The following is a 20,791-nucleotide window of genomic DNA, read 5'->3' as shown; positions in this document are numbered from 1 at the left end:
TGCTACTACCATGGTGGGGAAGTCAAGGTGCAGGGTCCGGAAATGTCTGGGCTTGAGGTGGAGGGAAGAGGGACCAGATTAAGCATCTTCAGAGGAAAATGTAGGCTTTGTCTTTGCCTTTGCTTCCAGAGAAGGACAGAGTTCTGCATCATACACCTCCAGACTGAGAGCAGGACCATCCAGCTCAGGTCCACACAGCTCACACATACATCTGCCCTCCAGGCACAGCCCTTCTCACAGCACACATAAACCCCAAGCACCACAGCCCCATTCCACATGTAATGCACCACCGATATTACCAAAATCACACTCCTTGTCATACACGCATCCAGCCGCATCCCTCACATACCACAGCCCTCACCACCATACTCCACACCCCTGTATACAGACACCGCTCCAGTATCCCCCCCACACACATGAAAAGCCCACAGATGACACCAGATACACCGCTCCATCCTACGGCCAACAGACACCAAGCTCACGACATAGCTACGTCATGCAAATGTCCCTCTCTCGTCTACCACACCTGCTCCCTCAGCTTCCGGCACGGCCCATGCATGTTATTATGGTTTTAATTTCCTTTTTCAGCAATGCAGAGATTTCGAGACACTGCCTGGCCTACAGCACCCCTAGCCCAGGTTCAGGAAGAAGGGGAGACCGCTCCCCCATCACACTGTGTCTCCTCCTCACTCTCTTCACCCTGTAAGGACTATCTGCACCCAGACAAAGAGGAAAGGGGCATGAAAATATACTACATGCAGGTACAAGTGAACAAGGGTGTCGCTGTCTCCTGGAAGACAAAGAAACCCTTGGAGTTGCCTGAAAAGCAGCTGAGGATAGAAGAAGTGACCCTTCCTGAGGATGTGTGCGCAGTAGCCACTGACCCCTCTTCTGATGTGTGCACCGAAAGCCTCCTGTCTGACAGTGAGCCCACTGGGGAGGAGAAAGAGTATGAGGAAAGGGCAGAGCCAGGCAGCCCATCAGGGTCACCTGCCGTCGAGGAGAGACCCAGGGCCAAGACACCGGACTGGATGGTGACCATGGAGACCGGCTTCAGGTGCATGGCCTGCTGCCGGGTCTTCCCCACCTTGGAGATCCTCCAGCAGCACGTGAAGGGCGGCATCCTGCAGGGCTTCAGCTGCCGTGTCTTTCATCTCAACATGGCCCAGTGGATGGGCAATGTGGAATCCGAGAGCACCCCTGAGGAAGAGGACGAGGAGGAGGAGGAGGAGGAGGAAGAGAAGCAAGAAGAAAAGGAGAATGAGGGAGAGCAGCCCACGGGGGAAGGCCCCAGCCCAAAGAGACCCCGCAGGCAGGGTCTTTTCTCTCCTTTGAGTTCCAAACAGCAACTGAGATTCATGGGACAGAAGATCCTGGAAGACGGTGTGGCCGTCCCTTGGAAGAGGTAAGGCTTGAGGCTGGCAGTCTTCTGAGCCTATGTCACGAGGGCCCAGAGGAGTCTAAGGGAAGGGGCCGCACACATGTGCTGGTTGACCTAATGGCTCTGCAGTTGCATCAAATGGGACACACCCAGCACTAAGAAAGGCATTGACCTCTGTTGACGTAAACAAGAAGGTGGAGCCTTTTCCTAGGAGTTTTCTCAGGGTCTGCACGATGGACCTCAACTCTTAGAGGACGTACTGCCAGCAGCTCCTTCTCGGCAGAGAGAGCCAGGAGTGGTCTCAAGAGAGGACAGGGGCCCTTGCAGGACCAGAACTTTGAGGTCTGAGAGCCTTGGGCCTGAGCCGAGATCTCACCCGGACCACTGGACCGAGCCTTCTGTGACAAAGGGGAATATGAAAGAGAGTCACGTGGAAATGAGGTCCCCCGAGATATGGAAATGTTCCAGAACCTTCGTTGCGTGGTAGTTGATCTGGAGCCAAGCTCACTGTGGTGTGTGTGGCTCTGAGCATTAAGGCAATGCTGGAGGGTAACCCTGACCAGCAGAGCTTGGAGTGCTTCTTGTCTCTTCCTGTCCTACCTCATTTGTTTTATCCCTTCCAGGGAGAAGAAAGGACCCTCGGGAGAGTAGCAGACAGAATGCCGTGGTCTGAAGGAGGATGAAGGGACCGGCACTCAGTCTAACATCATATGACAATAGAAGCGTCCTATGCAATAAAGGGCATTTTCCAAACCTTTCCTGGAGCTTTTATTTAAGGACATTTTTCTATCTATGCATCTATCTGTCATCTACATCTGTATCTTTCAAGGTTTGTGAACAAGCTTTCACATAAGCACTAGAGACGTCCGCCAGCATTTTCCAGAAGAGGCCTGCAAATTGCTGGGGACTCCTCACAAATAGGGAACGGCCACAACCCCTGCCACACAGACTATGCGCGTGGCCCTCCTGACGTACTCCCACTCTCTCTCTGAATTTCCCAACGTCTGAGATGAGGGTGCTGGCTGGAGGCAATGATCACGTGCAGGCTGAATCTTCTCCAGATTCTGATTCTCTTCCTGGGCATATCGTCCTCAAGCACAGTCTCCATGTCCCTGGCCACACTGATCTCTCTCCTTCAGTCCTTCCCTCCCTCCCTCTCCTGCCTCCCAGTGCAGAGAATACTTTTTTGCTTTGAGACGACATTTATTTTTGGTTCACAGAATTCTCACCTGTTCTACTGTGGCCTCCGTTGTGAACATTCCAAAGCTGAGAATTTTCTTTTTTTCTCCCTCATTTCTGCTGAGTCTTTACCTTCCTAATGTAGTGAACTCAGAGTGCCTAGCTGACTGGATGGGGAAAAAGATCCAGGGAGCAAAGAGAAATAATAAAAGAATATATCAGTTAATTTTTCATAGTGTTATCCAACTACATATTTTTAAAATTTTGGAATAATATTAGGAATCTTCTCTTTATAAAAAACTGAATTATCGGGCTTCCCTGGTGGAGCAGTGGTTAAGAATATGCCTGCGAATGCACGGGACATGGGTTCGAGCCCTGGTCTGGGAAGATCCCACGTGCCACGGAGTAATTAAGCCCGCGCGCCACAACTACTGAGCCTGCGCTGTAGAGCCCGTGCCACATCTACCGAGCCCACGTGCCACAACTACGGAAGCCTGCGTGCCTAGAGCCCATGCTCCGCAACAAGAGAAGCCACTGCAATGAGAAGCCCGTGCACCACAGCCAAGAGGAGCCCCCGCTCACTGCAACTAGAGAACGCCCGCTAGCAGCAACAAAGACCCAATGCAGCCCCAAATAAATAAATTAATTTTAAAAAATTGAATTAGTTTCAAGGGTACAATGTATAAAAGTACAATAAAAGCCCCCCTTCATAAACCCCCAACCCCACTCTCAAGATGGAATCGATATGCTGTGATACAATTTATAGTCGTAGTACTACTCCTCCTCCCACCACATCCGAAATCCTCTGAGCCAGGTGCAGCAGCTTCCTTTCACAATGCTAGGACCCGCCACAAGACACATGATAATCCCTTTGGACATTTCAAGGAGCGGCACCAAGGGAACAGTACCGGGGAAATGCCACTGACAGCTCAGAATATCCATGGCATTTCTAGAGCCTCGGCACTGCTCTCGCTCTGGGAATGAAGGTCCAAAAAGCACATCGGAGAATGTTCATAGATGTAAACAAGCTCCACCTTTGAAACACGATCTACATAGAACCACATATACAAGCCTGCACGATGGATGAAGCCAAGGTCTCCTCCATGATTTCCCTTCTGACCACCTTATTGTCTCCTCAACCATAAAAGGTGAACTTGAAACTCAGGACCTTGCCTTGTCACCAGAAACATCCAAGCTTGGATCAGTCTTTCTAAGACCAGATACTTGCTCTCTGAACTATTAGAGACTTGTCACATACACACAGGTAGAACAGGATTATTTCTATCTACCTGGGGACATGGAGTCTTTCACATTGCTCCTGATAAAACTCTCACAACAGCAAAACTTTACCTACAAAGGGTTCAAGCTATGACACTCCCAATTTCCACAAACCTCCTCAGCTCTTGTGAGTCACATGCAGCCAATTCCAGGAATTGGAAACATGGTTGTGAGGATGAAACTGACTTTGGGGCTCCCCTTGGATATGGTCTTCCAGACTTACCAAAAGGCCATTAAGAGGAAGGTTTACCCCACCTCAGGGAAACCCGAGGCAGTACTTGCAGTCAAGGGCTGGCCATGGCTTCTGAGCTACATCCAAAAAGAATTTCATACTGTACCTGGATCTGCTGAAGCCATTTCTGACTGTCCGAGAGCCAGCATGTACCGTTCCTCAACTGCCTCCATTGTGGATCATCAGTAGGGCTGTCAGATTTAGGACATAAAAATACAGGATACCCAGTTAACCTTGAACTTCACATGAATAATAAGTCATTATTTTTAGTATAAGTAGATCCTATGAACTATTTGGGGCATACTTATCTTCAAAATGTACTCGTTGTTTTTCAAACATTCATATTTAACTAAACAGCCTATATTTTATCTGTCCACCCTACTCAGCAGAAATGATGGAGGCTCATAGAGATCCAGGAGACGCCTCAGAGCCTCCTCAGCTTTTATTTCTACGTCCTGGACAGCGAGCACGAACCTTCCACTCCGTCATTGGCTAGAATGGAGGATATTCTCTGTTTTAGAGATTTTTCTACTTCTCATTGTTATTATCTTCCTTATTTTAAAGAGATGTTTATTTTTCCCCAAACTTAATAGCTCATCCAAAAGTATTTCAAAGTTCATTAGACAAGGGAAAAACAACATGGTTCTGAAAAGTGAAGGAAACCGCCTGGTGTTTATTAAAGAAGTAGTAGGGAGATTGAAATAGCCAAACTTAATAAGCAGATCTCTCCAAGGGTATTTTCAGAGCTTGATTCCCTCCCACACCCTGAAAATATTATTACATCAAGAATGTAGAACTGCTAACCAAATGTAAGGCTCCCATATGATTCTATCAAACTGAGGATGCTTCTTTACTAAGCAGTGAGCACACTTGCTGCCCCAGGGACCTTGGCAGTTGCAACGTAGGGCTCTTCCCTTTGGGATGGAAACAGCAAGTTTTCCTGTGGTCTACACGCTGGCCCCAAAAATACTACACTCCCAATACTTGTCAACTTTAAGTATTTTCCTACATATCTCCATTTTTCTGTTACTATTTGGGCTACATCCTAGACTTGACACTACATAAATTGCATTCAAGAAGCTATTTTTAAAAGTTGGTAGGAAACCTTAAATCTATGGCTTGCAGTCCCTGGCTTACTTTCATCCAGGTGCATAAGGGTTTTCAAAAGTAGTCAGGTTAGTTACCCCGTATCACAGCCCCACACTTGTGTCACAGATATAAAAATGGAACATGATATTTAAGGTTTTAGTTGCCAAATCATCAAGCCTCCCAGACAGAGGCAATAGAGCAAAATGATTACAGAGGCATGGATTTTGATTTGCTCCAGCATCTTGGGCAAGTCACTTGGCCTCTGTATTTATTTGTACTTATCTGCACTTATCTGTCACTTGGGGGTCATAATTGTACCTGGTCCATGGGTACGCTGTACAAATGATCTGTAAAGTAGTTACAAGAAACCGACACAGAGTAAGCACTCCACAGACATTGGCTATTAGCTATTGGAAATAGTTCTCCGTGAAACAGATGACTTTATCAGTGGATGACTCGGTGGGAGACAGTGAATCACAGAATCACAGCATGTTGAAAGTGACCTAGTTCACACTCTTATGTGAAAAAAAGAAAAGTGTGCATGGGTAGAAAATGTCTGAAACTTTACACAACAAAGAGCTCATCATGTTAACTTGGAGGATTAGAATAAATCAGGAAAGGAGGAAAGAAAAACTTGAGTGTAATTCAATTTCTCTATCATTTGTGTTTCTACACTGAGACTCTGAATACACTGGAAGTGCAAATTTTTTTAATGTGGCGGGATAAAGGTTTTCAAGTTTTCCTGATCCATCCATATTATTATCTCAGAATTGCTGGCAGTTCTTGCCATCTTCGGATCTACACCCATGTGAGTCAGTGGGTCATTCTGGACGGAGGAGATAATAGAGCAGAAGTGAAGTGAGAGGAAAGGAGAGACAAGATTTTCTCTTTTCTCTTCAAAGAGGAAAGGTCTTTGGAATGGGAACAACTCACAACCAAACTTTGGGGAAAGGATGTGATGGAAAATGAGACAAACATCCTACCCCTGTGATGAGAAGGATTCCCTGGGCTGGATGGAGGGAGGTCACAGGTGGCTGGACAAGGAAACCAACTAGGGAGAAACACACACAAGTGCAGAGCAAACACCCTGAGGCCACTCAGCCTGACTCCATGCAAACATGTGTCCAGCAGACAGCCCTTCACCTGTGGCTCCCCAGCAAGACAGGTACCTCGGGGGTGCCAACTCATTCTGAGTCCATTATGCCTGGCCATTCATAAACCGCTGTCTAACGTGTGAGGAATAAACTCTCAATGTTTATGAGGAAATTGCGGAAGGAGATTGAAAGGTTACTTAAACGAAAAAAAAAAGAAGTTCAGGAAGGCAAGATGGTAGAGAGACAAGAAAAAGACCTTAAAAGATAGAAAGGATTTGCCAAAGAAGAGAAGGAAAAAGAAATGATTCCGAATGGGTTAACCTGCAGCTAGGAAGTTAAGGAAGATTATTGATGGGTGAAGACTATGGAATAAAGTGAATAAAATTTCTCAGAAGTTGCTGAGAATATGGTAAGCAGCATGATTATCAAATTATGAATTGGCTGCAATGGCATTCTAGGGGGACACTAGGAAGGTGAAGCAAATGTTCCTGAGATGACAGTAGCAGGTGGAAAGTTGTTTCAGGGGAAGATCAGTCTTGCAGAGGGTGTATCAGAGGAGGGCAAGTGTGAGCAAGCAAGGAAATACTAAGTGTATACGGTTCCTTCACTGAGTGCACCCAGCCCCGTGGTCAGCCTTGAGAACAAGCAGGACTTCAGGTACTGGAGCTACATTTCAGTCATCAAGACTTGAGAAGACACCCTTAACTCAGGTCTTCTCTTCAAACTCCATCTTTCCTTCTTGACCTTCATTTGGCCTCTTCCCTTACCCTCCAGCTGTGGACTGAGGCCACAGAGCAAGATGGGTCACTAGTGTCCTCCATCCCCTGGCGACTGTGGTTCACATCAGTGGAGTACCAAAGGCAATAACCAAGTAACAGACACAAGAGTGTATGAAGAAGAAGAGATTCTGATAAGGCTTTCTGTGACAGTGTGGGCCAAGTCGGCTCTATATGGCTGGTATCACGTGAATTATGAGCAGCCTTAGGGGAGAAGTCCTCAGAAGGCAGAGCCTGGCTCTCGAGAGGCTCTGCGTGCTCACAGCCCACTCCAAGACCTCAGTTACAGCTTCGGCCCCCAATATCTCTCCCTCTGCCTGCTCACAGTTTTTGAAGTCTTCTTTCCTCCACATTTCTCTTGAGAGGTGGAGGAGGAAGATGAGCTTCAGGCCAGCTCAGACTCCCCTGGGATCCCAGCAGGATGCCTATCATTAACCTCCCACCTTCTAGGAAGCTCCTAAGATCTTCACATTTGGGGCAGTTCTCATTTCAGCTGTGCTTCAAATTGCTGGCTGGAGACGGCCTGTTGGAAGGTGGCTAAAAGCAAGTAGCAATCCTTCGGGCAGCCTGGCCCTTCTCGACTGTCAGACATCTTCAGGGATATTCTAGGAAATGTTGTTTGTTCTAGAGAAGGGAGGGAAACAATCCAATTGTCCAATAATGCTTGAATGGAATATAAATGATGCTATATGCATGTGATCACATAATATCAAACAGTCAAAAATCAAAGACCTAGATCTATATGGATTCACGTGGATAAATCTTGAAAACATAATATTGATTGAAAGAAAATAAGATAAACAATGTTAGATTGTGATAACAGGTATGTAAGTGTTAAAATATTTAAATCAATTCAACATATTGCTTCTATATATAGAGATGCAAGAAAATAAACTTTATCCAAAGAACACATTATTTACATTTAATATGCTCATTTATCTAGGAGACCCAAAAGAACCCACAGATAAACTAGCAGGAACTAATAAGACGGTTCAACAAGGCACACACATACAAGATCAATAAATTTTAAAAGCCAATCAGGCTCCTCTACACTGGCGATAACAAATTAGAAACTATAAAAGAAAATAAGAAAAAAAGAAGATCTAAAAATTGTCACAAGAGCCGTATAAATTATTTAGAGCTAAGCATACATAGAAGGCAATATAACTAACAAACTGAGTACGAACAGTTAAACTCTGCCCAACCCAAGGTTAGGAAAAGACTGTTGTTACTTTATGAGAACAGACCCTCTTCTTAAGGAGCAGATCAGTAAGTGAGAGTGAATCAAAGAAACACAGCATTTGAAAAGTCAGCTAGTCCAAGCCTCTTGATCGCACATACAGAAGCTGAAGCCCAGATAGGTTGAGTTACTTGCTAAAGGGCCCAATGTCCTGACTCAAGGACTAGCATTTTTCACTCAGTCACAAGACACAATCAAATGCAGTACCTTGGAAAGAGATGGGGAAAAAATGAAGAAATCAATTATATAGTTCCTCATCTTTAAGTACAGAAATAGCCGTGACAAAATTACACGTATTGAGGGAAAATTGAAGTGCAGAGTTTAAAATGTCAATAATCCACAGGGAAACTGGAGACCATTTAAAACATTCATATTAAATCTCTCTAGAAAAGACATTAAAAGATCTCCAATCAAAATGTGAATTTTATAATAGACATGGTATGATACAATTTATAATAGATATGGTAGGAACCTTTCCCTTTCACGGGAAAGCTTCGGCTGGGAAAAAGGAATTGTTCTTGAAAATGGGGCCTGTGCTATTGCAGACACTGTGCTCAACCTAGGTCCACCGAATGCTCTGATGTCATCACTGAGGTCACAGAATTCCACTGTGAGCCTGGCAACCTTGCAAACATAACAGCCCTGGTGAGCACTAGGCACTACTGCTGGTTCACCAAGTGGTACAAGTTTTTCAGCCATTTAGGAGACTTGACTACTTTTGTTTGTATTGAATCATTTCAACGGATTGCCCAAGAGCCAAGAAGGGCCAACCTGTAGGGAAGAGGAGGAGTTGGACATCTCTTGAGGCATCTTCTAAGGGAGACTTCTAGTTGGTACGATGGAACGGCGACAAAAGAGGAAACATCTGGAAAATGAAGAGTCCCAGGAAACTGCCGAGAACGGAGGAGGTATGTGGGGGGCAACTTGTCTGGGGCACATGGGTTTCTGCCAAACTGAAGCTTCTCTAGGAAGCGGGGGACTGAGAACGTGTCACCTGTGAAGCAGGGAGCGAGAGACCTTGTCTCACTGATGCTGCCGTATCTATCCGGAGGGTCCCTGTGGTGTGAGACGGCACAGAACGGCCAGATGCCCCCTGGGAGATGGGAGGTCAGCTCCGCTGGTCTGAGGACTCTCTCCTGGGGCAGCCGGGCCTGGAGCTTTGTCGGACTCACAGCAGGCTGCATCCTGCTTGCACAGACCTAGAGGTGCAGCTTTTCTCAGTCCCCGATTTCTCTCTTATGCTCTTGGATCTTTCCTAGGGGTCATGAGGTGGGGGATGTGAAGGATGCAAGGATGCTGAGAGAGACCCATGAGTTGCTTGGCCTCTTTTACCAAAGTGGAAAGAGAAGCCCCATGAGTTGAAGGCCCTGTTGAAAAATATCTTGACAAGTGGAATGTACTTTGAAAGAAGATTGTTTGTCTAGGGATGGTGTCATATTGAAAGCAAGGATGTTTTATTCTTTCAACAGGAAGAATTTCCCAAAGGAGATCAAGGGAAGGGAAGGGTTTTCCAGAGACTGAGACCGCGTGAGCGGGGGTGAGAAATGGCCTCAGGGTCCTGCGGGGAGCTCTGAGAGCCACGGGCCACGTGGTGCCTGCGTGCATTAAATGGAGGCGAGTAGCTTGCCCTGGGAGAGGGGTGGTCACCCCAGAGCTCCAGCTAGAGGCCTCTGCCCCAGATTAGAGCCCAGTAGCTCCTACCAGGCCCAGGGCCCTGGAGACTGTAGGATGGGCCCTGGGAATGGAGCTCTAGACAGCAGGCAGATTTCCAGGCAGTGGCTGGGACAGGCTGGGGAAGGCAATGACTGCCCCTGACCATTCAGAATATTTTGCCCTATGTTCCTGTGTGTGTGTGTGTGTGTGTGTGTGTGTGTGTGTGTGGTAGTGCAGATAAGAGCGAGATGAATGGGGGTAGAGAGCTTACCAGATATAAAGTCTGCGTGGTAAAGTTCTTGTCACCCTGCCTGGACCTGGCTGACACTCGGTGTACGTAAGAGTGTATACAGAATTCTTGTTAGGGGTGTTTTATGAGACAGTAACTCATACACCCATGTACACTCTGATGCAGCAAAAATATCACACACCCCACATATAACTTCCTTAGTAAACCACACACAGCACATGGAGGTATATACACGCATCCCTCCTATACTACGTTCTCATACAACCCACCTGTATCACAAACCTCTCCTCCAACACCAAACGCTGGAGATGAGATATGTATATAGACACACACACTATATATATAGGACACACACACACACACACACACACACAGTATATACATGTATCTCCTCAACTCTTGCACAAACACAAATAACTTCAGCCATCTCTAAATACCTCTATAAGAACCAGTCACGTGTCATACACACCACACTTATAACACATTCTTGAGTAATGCCAGACCCGCTTTGTACAAACCACAGTAAACCACAGTCTCAGTAACCTATGTCAGGATTGCCAGAGAAAATATGGGCTATCCAGTTCAATTTGAATTCCAGATAAACAACAAGTAATTTTTCAGTATCCGTATGTCCCACATATTGTATGGGCTATACTTACACTAAAACTAAGTCAGGCCACATACTGCATGGGAATACTTACACTAAAAGATTATTCTGGGTTTATCTGAAACTGAAATTTAACTGGGTGCCTTGTATTCTTGTTCGCTAAGTCTGGCAACCCTTATATACTTACCACCAGCTGATGTATTATATATTTATTGTAGTTTTGTTTAGTGTGTGTCTTCCCCTACTAGAATGTGCAGCATTACCAAAGACTACAACAATGGAAGAGTGCCGGATACACAGGAGTAGCTGCTTACTGAATCTTGGTGAATGAATGAATGAACACACACCATAAATACAAGCCACACCATGTAATGAGGAAACGTTACATGTCCCAGAATTCCTGACTTGTGAACAGAAACCATGCACACAAAGGCCACAGACACAGATAGACACGTCTGCACTGTGCTTCCCATGCCAACCCCACACTTACCACAGACTTAACTGATACACATCACTCACTCTTCCCACACACTCACAGTCACCACCGAGGCCTACATTACCAACTAGACAGTGAGAGAATAAGTATTGATTGGAATTAAATCCTGGAGGATCCACTGGGAACCACACTCTCAACTGTGTGTATTCACTGCACCTGACACGTGTCACACACTCAGTAAATATTTGTGGACAGAGGAATGATGAACCCACCCTGAGCCTTTCATTCCTCCCTCAGGAATCTCGAAGTCACAAGAGGATCCCCCTCGGCTTGGATCCACTGTGGTGGCCCAAGGCTGCAGCCCAGGGGCAGTGGAGGTCTCCTCTGCCTCTAAATACTTCTTCTGTACTTCTACTCTGCGCAAGCTCAGCTACGCTGGTAAGGGCGTGGGGCTCCTCAGGTGACGGGGTGCTTGGCTGTGAAGCAGGAGGCACACAGATCCCAGGGAGGCTGAGACGAAATCCAGGGTCATCAGAGGTGATGAGGGCTCTGTGGAGGAGCCTGGGCAGGATGGCTGAGCTGTTCCGAGGGCGTGGATGCCAGCTGAGTCTGGGGGTGTGTGTGTGAATACTGCTACTACCATGGTGGGGAAGTCAAGGAGCAGGGGCCGGAAAGGTCTGGGCTTGAGGTGGAGGGAAGAGGGACCAGATTAAGCATCTTCAGAGGAAAATGTAGGCTTTGTCTTTGCCTTTGCTTCCAGAGAAGGACAGAGTTCTGCATCATACACCTCCAGCCTGAGAGCAGGACCATCCAGCTCAGGTGCACACAGCTCACACATACACGCGCCCTCCAGGCACAGCCCTTCTCAGTGCACATCAACCCCAAGCACGTGCTCCACAGTACTCTCCTCCACCACAGCCCCATTCCACAAGGAATGCACCACCGATATTCCCAAACTCACACTCCTCATCGTACACGCATCCAGCCGCATCCCTCACATACTACAGCCCTCACCACCATACTCCACACCCCTGTATACAGACACCGCTCCAGTATACCCCCCCACGCACATGAAAAGCCCACAGATGACACCAAATACACCACTCCGTCCTACGGCCAACGGACACCAAGCTCACGACATTGCTATGTCGTGCCAATGTCCCTCTCTCGTCTACCACACCTGCTCCCTCAGCTTCCGGCATGGCCCATGCATGTTATTATGATTTTAATTTCCTTTTTCAGGAATCCGGAGATTTCATCGAGACACTGCCCAGCCTAGACCACCCCTAGCCCAGGATCAGGAAGGAGAGACCGCTCCCCCATCACACTGTGTCTCCTCCTCACCCTCTTCACCCTGTAAGAACAATCTGCACACAGACAAAGAGGAAAGGGGCATGAAAATATACTACATGCAGGTACAAGTGAACAAGGGTGTCGCTGTCTCCTGGAAGACAAAGAAACCCTTGGAGTTGCCTGAAAAGCAGCTGAGGATAGAAGAATTGACCCTTCCTGAGGATGTGTGCACAGTAGCCACGGACACTTCTTCTGATGTGTCCACCGAAAGCCTCCTGTCTGACAGTGAGCCCACTGGGGAGGAGAAAGAGTATGAGGAAAGGGCAGAGCCAGGCAGCCCATCAGGGCCACCTGCCGTCGAGGAGAGACCCAGCGCCAAGACAGCGGACTGGATGCTGACCATGGAGACCGGCTTCAGGTGCATGGCCTGCTGCCGGGTCTTCCCCACCTTGGAGATCCTCCAGCAGCACGTGAAGGGCGGCGTCCTGCAGGGCTTCAGCTGCCGTGCCTTTCATCTCACCATGGCCCAGCGGATGGGCAATGTGGAATCCGAGAGCACCCCTGAGGAAGAGGACGAGGAGGAGGAGGAGGAGAACGAGGAGGAGGAGGAGGAGGAGGAGGAGGAGGAGAAGGAGGTAGAGAAGCAAGAAGAAAAGGAGAAAGAGGGAGAGCAGCCCACGGGGGAAGGCCCCAGCCCAAAGAGACCCCGCAGGCAGGGTCTTTTCTCTCCTTTGAGTTCCAAACAGCAACTGAGATTCATGGGACAGAAGATCCTGGAAGACGGTGTGGCCGTCCCTTGGAAGAGGTAAGGCTTGAGGCTGGCAGTCTTCTGAGCCTATGTCACGAGGGCCCAGAGGAGTCTAAGGGAAGGGGCCGCACACATGTGCTGGTTTACCTAATGGCTCTGCAGTTGCATCAAATGGGACACACCCAGCACTAACAAAGGCATTGACCTCTGTTGACGTAAACAAGAAGGTGGAGCCTTTTCCTAGGAGTTTTCTCAGGGTCTGCACGATGGACCTCAACTCTTAGAGGACGTACTGCCAGCAGCTCCTTCTCGGCAGAGAGAGCCAGGAGTGGTCTCAAGAGAGGACAGGGGCCCTTGCAGGACCAGAACTTTGAGGTCTGAGAGCCTTGGGCCTGAGCCGAGATCTCACCCGGACCACTGGACCTAGCCTTCTGTGACAAAGGGGAATATGAAAGAGAGTCACGTGGAAATGAGGTTCCCCGAGATATGGAAGTGTTCCAGAACCTTCGTTGCGTGGTAGTAGATCTGGAGCCAAGCTCACTGTGGTGTGTGTGGCTCTGAGCATTAAGGCAATGCTGGAGTGTAACCCTGACCAGCAGAGCTTGGAGTGCTTCTTGTCTCTTCCTGTTCTACCTCATTTGTTTTATCCCTTCCAGGGAGAAGAAAGGACCCTCGGGAGAGTAGCAGACAGAATGCCGTGGTCTGAAGGAGGATGAAGGGACCGGCACTCAGTCTAACATCATATGACAATAGAAGCGTCCTATGCAATAAAGGGCATTTTCCAAACCTTTCCTGGAGCTTTTATTTAAGGACATTTTTCTATCTATGCATCTATCTGTCATCTACATCTGTATCTTTCAAGGTTTGTGAACAAGCTTTCACATAAGCACTAGAGACGTCCGCCAGCATTTTCCAGAAGAGGCCTGCAAATTGCTGGGGACTCCTCACAAATAGGGAACGGCCACAACCCCTGCCACACAGACTATGCGCGTGGCCCTCCTGACGTACTCCCACTCTCTCTCTGAATTTCCCAACGTCTGAGATGAGGGTGCTGGCTGGAGGCAATGATCACGTGCAGGCTGAATCTTCTCCAGATTCTGATTCTCTTCCTGGGCATATCGTCCTCAAGCACAGTCTCCATGTCCCTGGCCACACTGATCTCTCTCCTTCAGTCCTTCCCTCCCTCCCTCTCCTGCCTCCCAGTGCAGAGAATACTTTTTTGCATTTGAGACGACATTTATTTTTGGTTCACAGAATTCTCACCTGTTCTACTGTGGCCTCCGTTGTGAACATTCCAAAGCTGAGACTTTTCTGTTTTTCTCCCTCATTTCTGCTGAGTCTTTACCTTCCTAATGCAGTGAACTCACAGTGCCTAGCTGACTGGATGGGGAAAAAGATCCAGGGAGCAAAGAGAAATAATAAAAGAATATATCAGTTAATTTTTCATAGTGTTATCCAACTACATATTTTTAAAATTTTGGAATAATATTAGGAATCTTCTCTTTATAAAAAACTGAATTATCGGGCTTCCCTGGTGGAGCAGTGGTTAAGAATATGCCTGCGAATGCAGGGGTCATGGGTTCGAGCCCTGGTCTGGGAACATCCCACGTGCCACGGAGTAACTAAGCCCGCGCGCCACAACTACTGGGCCTGCGCTCTAGAGCCCGTGTGCCACATCAACCGAGCCCACGTGCCACAACTACGGAAGCCTGCGTGCCTAGAGCCCATGCTCCGCAACAAGAGAAGCCACTGCAATGAGAAGCCCGTGCACCACAGCCAAGAGGAGCCCCCGCTCACTGCAACTAGAGAACGCCCGCTAGCAGCAACAGAGACCCAATGCAGCCCCAAATAAACTAATTAATTTTTAAAAATTGAATTAGTTTCAAGGGTACAATGTATAAAAGTACAATAAAAGCCCCCCTTCATAACCCCCCAACCCCACTCTCAAGATGGAATCGATATGCTGTGATACAAGTTATAGTCGTAGTACTACTCCTCCTCCCACCACATCCGAAATCCTCTGAGCCCGGTGCAGCAGCTTCCTTTCACAATGCTAGGACCCGCCACAAGACACATGATAATCCCTTTGGACATTTCAAGGAGCGGCACCAAGGGAACAGTACCGGGGAAATGCCACTGACAGCTCAGAATATCCATGGCATTTCTAGAGCCTCGGCACTGCTCTCACTCTGGGAATCAAGGTCCAAAAAGCACGTCAGAGAGTGTTCATACTTGTAAACAAGCTCCACCTTTGAAACACAATCTGCATAGAACCACATATACAAGCCTGCACATTGGATGAAGCCAACGTCTCCTCCATGATTGACCTTCTGACCACCTTATTGTCTCCTCAACCATAAAAGGTCAACTTCAGACTCACGACCTTGCCTTGTCACCAGAAACATCCAAGCTTGGATCAGTCTTTGTAAGAGCAGATATTTGCTCTCTGAACTATTAGAGACTTGTCACATACACAGAAGTAAAACAGGATTGTTTCTATCTACCTGGGGACCTGGAGTCTTTCACATTGCTCCTGTTAAAACTCTCAGAGCACCAAAACTTTACCTACAAAGGGTTCAAGCTATGACACTCCCAATTTTCACAAACCTCCTCATCTCTTGTGAGTCACCTGCAGCCAATTCCAGGAATTGGAAACATGGTTGTGAGGATGAAACTGACTTTGGGGCTCCCCTTGGATATGGTCTTCCAGACTTACCAAAAGGCCATTAAGAGGACGGTTTACCCCACCTCAGGGAAACCCGAGGCAGTACTTGCAGTCAAGGGCTGGCCATGGCTTCTGAGCTACATCCAAAAAGAATTTCATACTGTACCTGGATCTGCTGATGCCATTTCTGACTGTCCGAGAGCCAGCATGTACCGTTCCTGAACTGCCTTCATTGTGGATCATCAGTAGGGCTGTCACCTTTACTAAATTAAAATACAGGATACCCAGTTAAACTTGAATGTCACATGAATAATAAGTCATCACCTTTAGTATAAGTAGATCCTATGTACTATTTGGGGCATACTTACGTTAAAAATGTACTCGTTGTTTTTCTGACATTCATATTTAACTGAAGAGCCTATATTTTATCTGTCAACCCTACTCAGCAGAAATGATGGAGGCTTATAGATATCCAAGAGATGCCTCAGAGCATCCTCAGCTTTTATTTCTATGTCCTGGACAGTGAGCCCGAGCTTCCCACTCCCATTAATTGGCTATAATGGAGTATAGTCTCCATTTTAGAGGGTTTGCTACTTGTCATTGTTATTATCTTCCTCTCACAGCAGTGAGAGGCCCGCATATTGCAAAACAAACAAACAAACAAACAAACAAAAAGGAATAAGCTTGAATAATTCCTCCAAATCTCAGTGGTTTAAAACAACAAAGGTTCATTTCCCACTCGTTGTACATGCCCATCATGGGCTGCCTAGGAGTTCTGCTCTTCGTTTTCCTTATTCCTGCCCCCTGCTTGACAAAGCCACCTCTCTCAGTCATCTTTGTAGAGAGAAAGAATTCTGGAGCCTCACACTGGCAGTGTGAGTTCTCGCCCAAAAGTAACACACATTACTTCCACCCAAAATTGTTGACCACAATCTTATTTTTAGGGAAACCACTGCCCAAAACTGCCTGCCCTGACCAGGCCCGACAGTAACCACTTTCACGAGTTATCTTAAAACAGGAGGTCCTGGTAAGGAACGCGGAACTAACCAACTACCACCAACCGGAAGAATTAGGGAAAGGTCAAAAGGAGAGAGGAGACTCCTGTCCATATGTCCTACCAACCTCCCAGAATCCTTCTCTCTGGAACCTATCTTAGCTGAGCAATGTGTGCACCACCAGAAAGGATCCTGAGTCAGAATGACTGGCCGGAGACAACCCAGAAACTAACCCCATCACCATAAAACCTGAGACTGCGAGCCACATGGCAGAGCAGTTCTCCTGGGTTCCCTTCCCCTCCTGCTCTGCACCCGGACACCCCTTCCCAATAAAGTCTGTTGATTTGTCAGCACGTGTGTCTCCTCAGAAAATTCTTTTCTGAGTGGTAGGCAAGAGCCCACTCTTGGGCCCTGGAAGAGGTCCCTCTTCCTGCAACATTATCATGTGTCTCTCCATTTTCTAAACTCCTTAGGCGAAAGTAATTGTGAACAATACTACTGAATAGTACAGAAACCATACAGAAAAATTCTAATCCCTCCCTGTTAAATAGGAGACTTGACAAAACCACCAAGCTATGCATTCACAAAACTGGGTCTAGAACTCACATCTCTTAGGTCATGATTCAGAACCTTTTCCCACTATGCTATATGTTAGGATTTTTACACCAAGACAATGTAGTTGGGTTAATAATGCCTTTCATTTTTTGTTTTTGTTTTTTTTTTCATAAATGGATTCAGGAGGGAGGCTTTGGAAGCCCCTAAAACACTTGCCTTAACCTGAAAAGCAACTGGAAAATAACCCCACTGCCTTTTGAAATGTTTGACCTAGTAAAGATTAGATGTCTGCGAGGCTTTTATGTTCTGAATATAAGGAATAAAAAGGAAACAATCTTCCTAAGACTTTAGGAAACAGGCGGAAAAACTCTTGACTCCCACTTTGCTATTTTGATTAGCTCGTTGACACTTCAGTTCTTTGACTAATAGCAGTGGCAACAGCTGGAGTTTAGCCAAGATATAAGTATATATAATAGGGTGGCGGCCCCTGCAGAACCACATACCACTGTAAATGCTTTAGCTCAATCCTACTTGCTCATAGGTCTGTGCAAAGTAACAAATGGTTCTGAAACATTTATTCCAAATAGCTTTCTTATTATTACTTTAAAGATAACTTGGCTGCCAAATACTTGCTCCCTGGTGAAAAAGAATGCATATATGGGAGGAGGATTTATGTATCAAGATATGCTGCTTATTTCCCTCCTGCTGATACAATGCACATCTAATGAATTAGAGGTAATCTTCCTCTCTTCCCCAAATTGTAGATAAATGAGTATGTCGTTTCTCCCTCCCTTCAATTCATCCTGGTCATAGTTATTTTCTTTAAGAATATTATTCCCCTGCTTAAATCTTAAATGGCTTCCCAATGCGAGAAGAATAAAACCGAAAAGAGTCAACCGAACGTTCAAAGCCCCGTAGGGTTGAAGACCCTGCCGAGTTTTCCAGACTAAGCGTAACACTCACCTTCCCGCCTCCACTCAACTAGGCCAGACTTCCCTCCCTCCATCAGAGGACAGGCGCTTGCTCAACTCATTTCTTTCAAGAGTATAATTTTTCAAAGTACAAATTGTTTTTAAGTTCAATTAAAATCCCACTTTCTACAGGAAGCCCTTCCAGATATCCCAGTGAGAATGGACCACACATTTTCCCAGCATGTTAGTTGTACCTCTGTGATAACTCTTTTCACATCCTTCAATCGGGCAGACTCTTAATGAATGCGTCTGATTTCCCCCACAACATAGAGTAGGAGCCCTTGGCAAGTAAGAGGCCATGATTCCTTATCTCTGGATTTTCCACATCTCCTTGCACTGAGTATGATCCCTAGCAGGACCCTGTGGGCTCCTGGGCACAAAGCCTGTATCGGTGTCCCCCATTTCTTGATTACAGGAAATGGCTTCATTCAGCCTCCATGACCTTCCCTGAGTTCCAAGGAGCAGGTTCAAACAGTTGCTAATTAGAGAAGGGAGGGGATGCGAGGCAAGGGAGGAATAGTCAAAAGAAACACTAGTGCAGCCTTCGGGCAGGGTCTTGGTTCCCCCTTAAGGGATACACATAACAATATCTTTGAGCTGTTTTGCAGATACTGAAACCCCCACTAGGTGGGAGAAGTTAATGGTGTGCTACCCACAAACACACAGACCCCAGAACCAGTTGGAACCGTAAGGTTGATGATGCTGACACCCACTTACCTCACCACCAACCAATCAGAGAAATGTCCATGAGCTGATCATGCTCTCCTCTTTGAACGATTACTATAAAACTCCTCACTACCCTCTCCAGGTCAGGGACACAGAGTTTTGAGGGCAATCGCCTGCTCTAGACCCCTTTGCCTGGCAAAGCAATAAAGCTATTCTTTTCTACTTCACCCACAACTCTGTCTTGAGATTTAATTCAGTGTCAGGGTACGGAGGCCGGATTCGGCTTCAAGTATGAGCTCCCCTACTTGTTCCTCTATCCCGCAAAAAAAAAAAACAAAAGCTTAAATAAATTACCAAAGTACTGGATCTTCTTCCTCCCTAGGCAAAACAATGTCCTGACCAGTGGCCTCTCTTCCTTTTCCCCATACCAGCACAGGAATGCCATCTCTGCATTTATGCTTGCCTGTCACCATGTTCATGTAACTGAACAGAAGTGACAGCCCTCGGGCTTCCCTGGTGGCGCAGTGGTTGGGAGTCCGCCTGCCGATGCAGGGGACACGGGTTTGTGCCCCGGTCCGGGAGCATCCCGCATGCTGCGGAGCCGCTGGGCCCGTGAGCCATGGCCGCTGGGCCTGCACGTCCGGAGCCTGTGCTCCGCAAAGGGAGAGGCCACAACAGTGAGAGGCCCACATACCGCAAAAAAAAAAAAAAAAAAAAAAAATACTATACACCATGCCCAAATGAAATGAAGTGATGATGAAACATATGAAAATCAATCATTGTAATACAGCAAAATTAACAGAAGGAAAGACAAAACCACGTGATTATATCAACTGATGTAGAAAAAACATTTGACAAAAGTCTAATACCCTTTCCTGATAAAAACACAGTGAACTATTAATAGAAGGAAAGTACTTCAACATAATAAAAGCCATATATGAAAAACCAACAGCTAACATCATACTCGGCAGTGAAAGACTTAAAGCTTTTCCTCTAAGACCAGGAAGACGGAAAAGATACCCACTCTCATCACTACTATTCAACATAGTACTAAATGTCCTAGCCAGAGAAATCAGACACACAAAAAAATAAAATAAAAGGCATCCAAATTTGAAAGGAAGAAGTAAAATGATCTCTGTTTACAGATGACATATTAGGCACAAAAATTCCTAAAGATTACACACACACACACACACACACACACACACAAACAAACCTGCTGAACCCAAGAAATAATTTTAGCAAAGTTGCAGAATACAAAATTAACAAACACAATGCAGTTGCATTTTTATACATTAACAATGATCCATCTGAAAGAGAATTAAGAAAATAATCTCACTTACAGCAGCATCAAGAAGGAGAAAATGCTTAGGTATAAAATTAGCCAAGAAGGTGAAGAACTTGTACATTGAAAACTACAACACACTGCTTAAAGATATCAAGGAAGATTGTATTTGTATATAAATGGAAAGACATCCCATGCTCAAGGATTGGAATATCGTTAAAATGGCCACGCTACCCAAAGAAATCTACAAATTGAATGCAATTCCGATCAAAATCCCAGTAGCAGAAAAATATCTTATGATTCTTATGGAGCCTCAAGTAGCCATAACAATCTTGTAAAAGAACAAAGTTAGAAGCCTCACACTTCCTGATTTCACAACACAGTACAAAGCAACAGCA

At 46.4% G+C, this 20,791-nt stretch overlaps 1 protein-coding gene across 1 annotated transcript; it reads left to right on the top strand.

The window, feature by feature from the left end:
- Positions 1 to 9,107: 9,107 nt before the first annotated feature.
- On the top strand, positions 9,108 to 18,717 carry LOC309816160 (protein FAM170A-like; the record flags this gene model as incomplete). Its single annotated transcript, XM_082646815.1, has 3 exons — positions 9,108 to 9,177; positions 12,458 to 13,220; positions 18,675 to 18,717. 3 exons carry the CDS (start codon positions 9,108 to 9,110, stop codon positions 18,715 to 18,717), a joined length of 876 nt encoding a protein of 291 aa, XP_082502941.1.
- Between the last annotated feature and the right edge of the window lie 2,074 nt (positions 18,718 to 20,791).

The sequence above is a fragment of the Mesoplodon mirus genome (assembly GCF_964341445.2).
Source record: "Mesoplodon mirus genome assembly, contig: SUPER_14_unloc_5, whole genome shotgun sequence".
Classification (NCBI taxonomy): domain Eukaryota; kingdom Metazoa; phylum Chordata; class Mammalia; order Artiodactyla; family Ziphiidae; genus Mesoplodon; species Mesoplodon mirus.
This window is presented reverse-complemented; position numbering and strand designations above follow the sequence as displayed.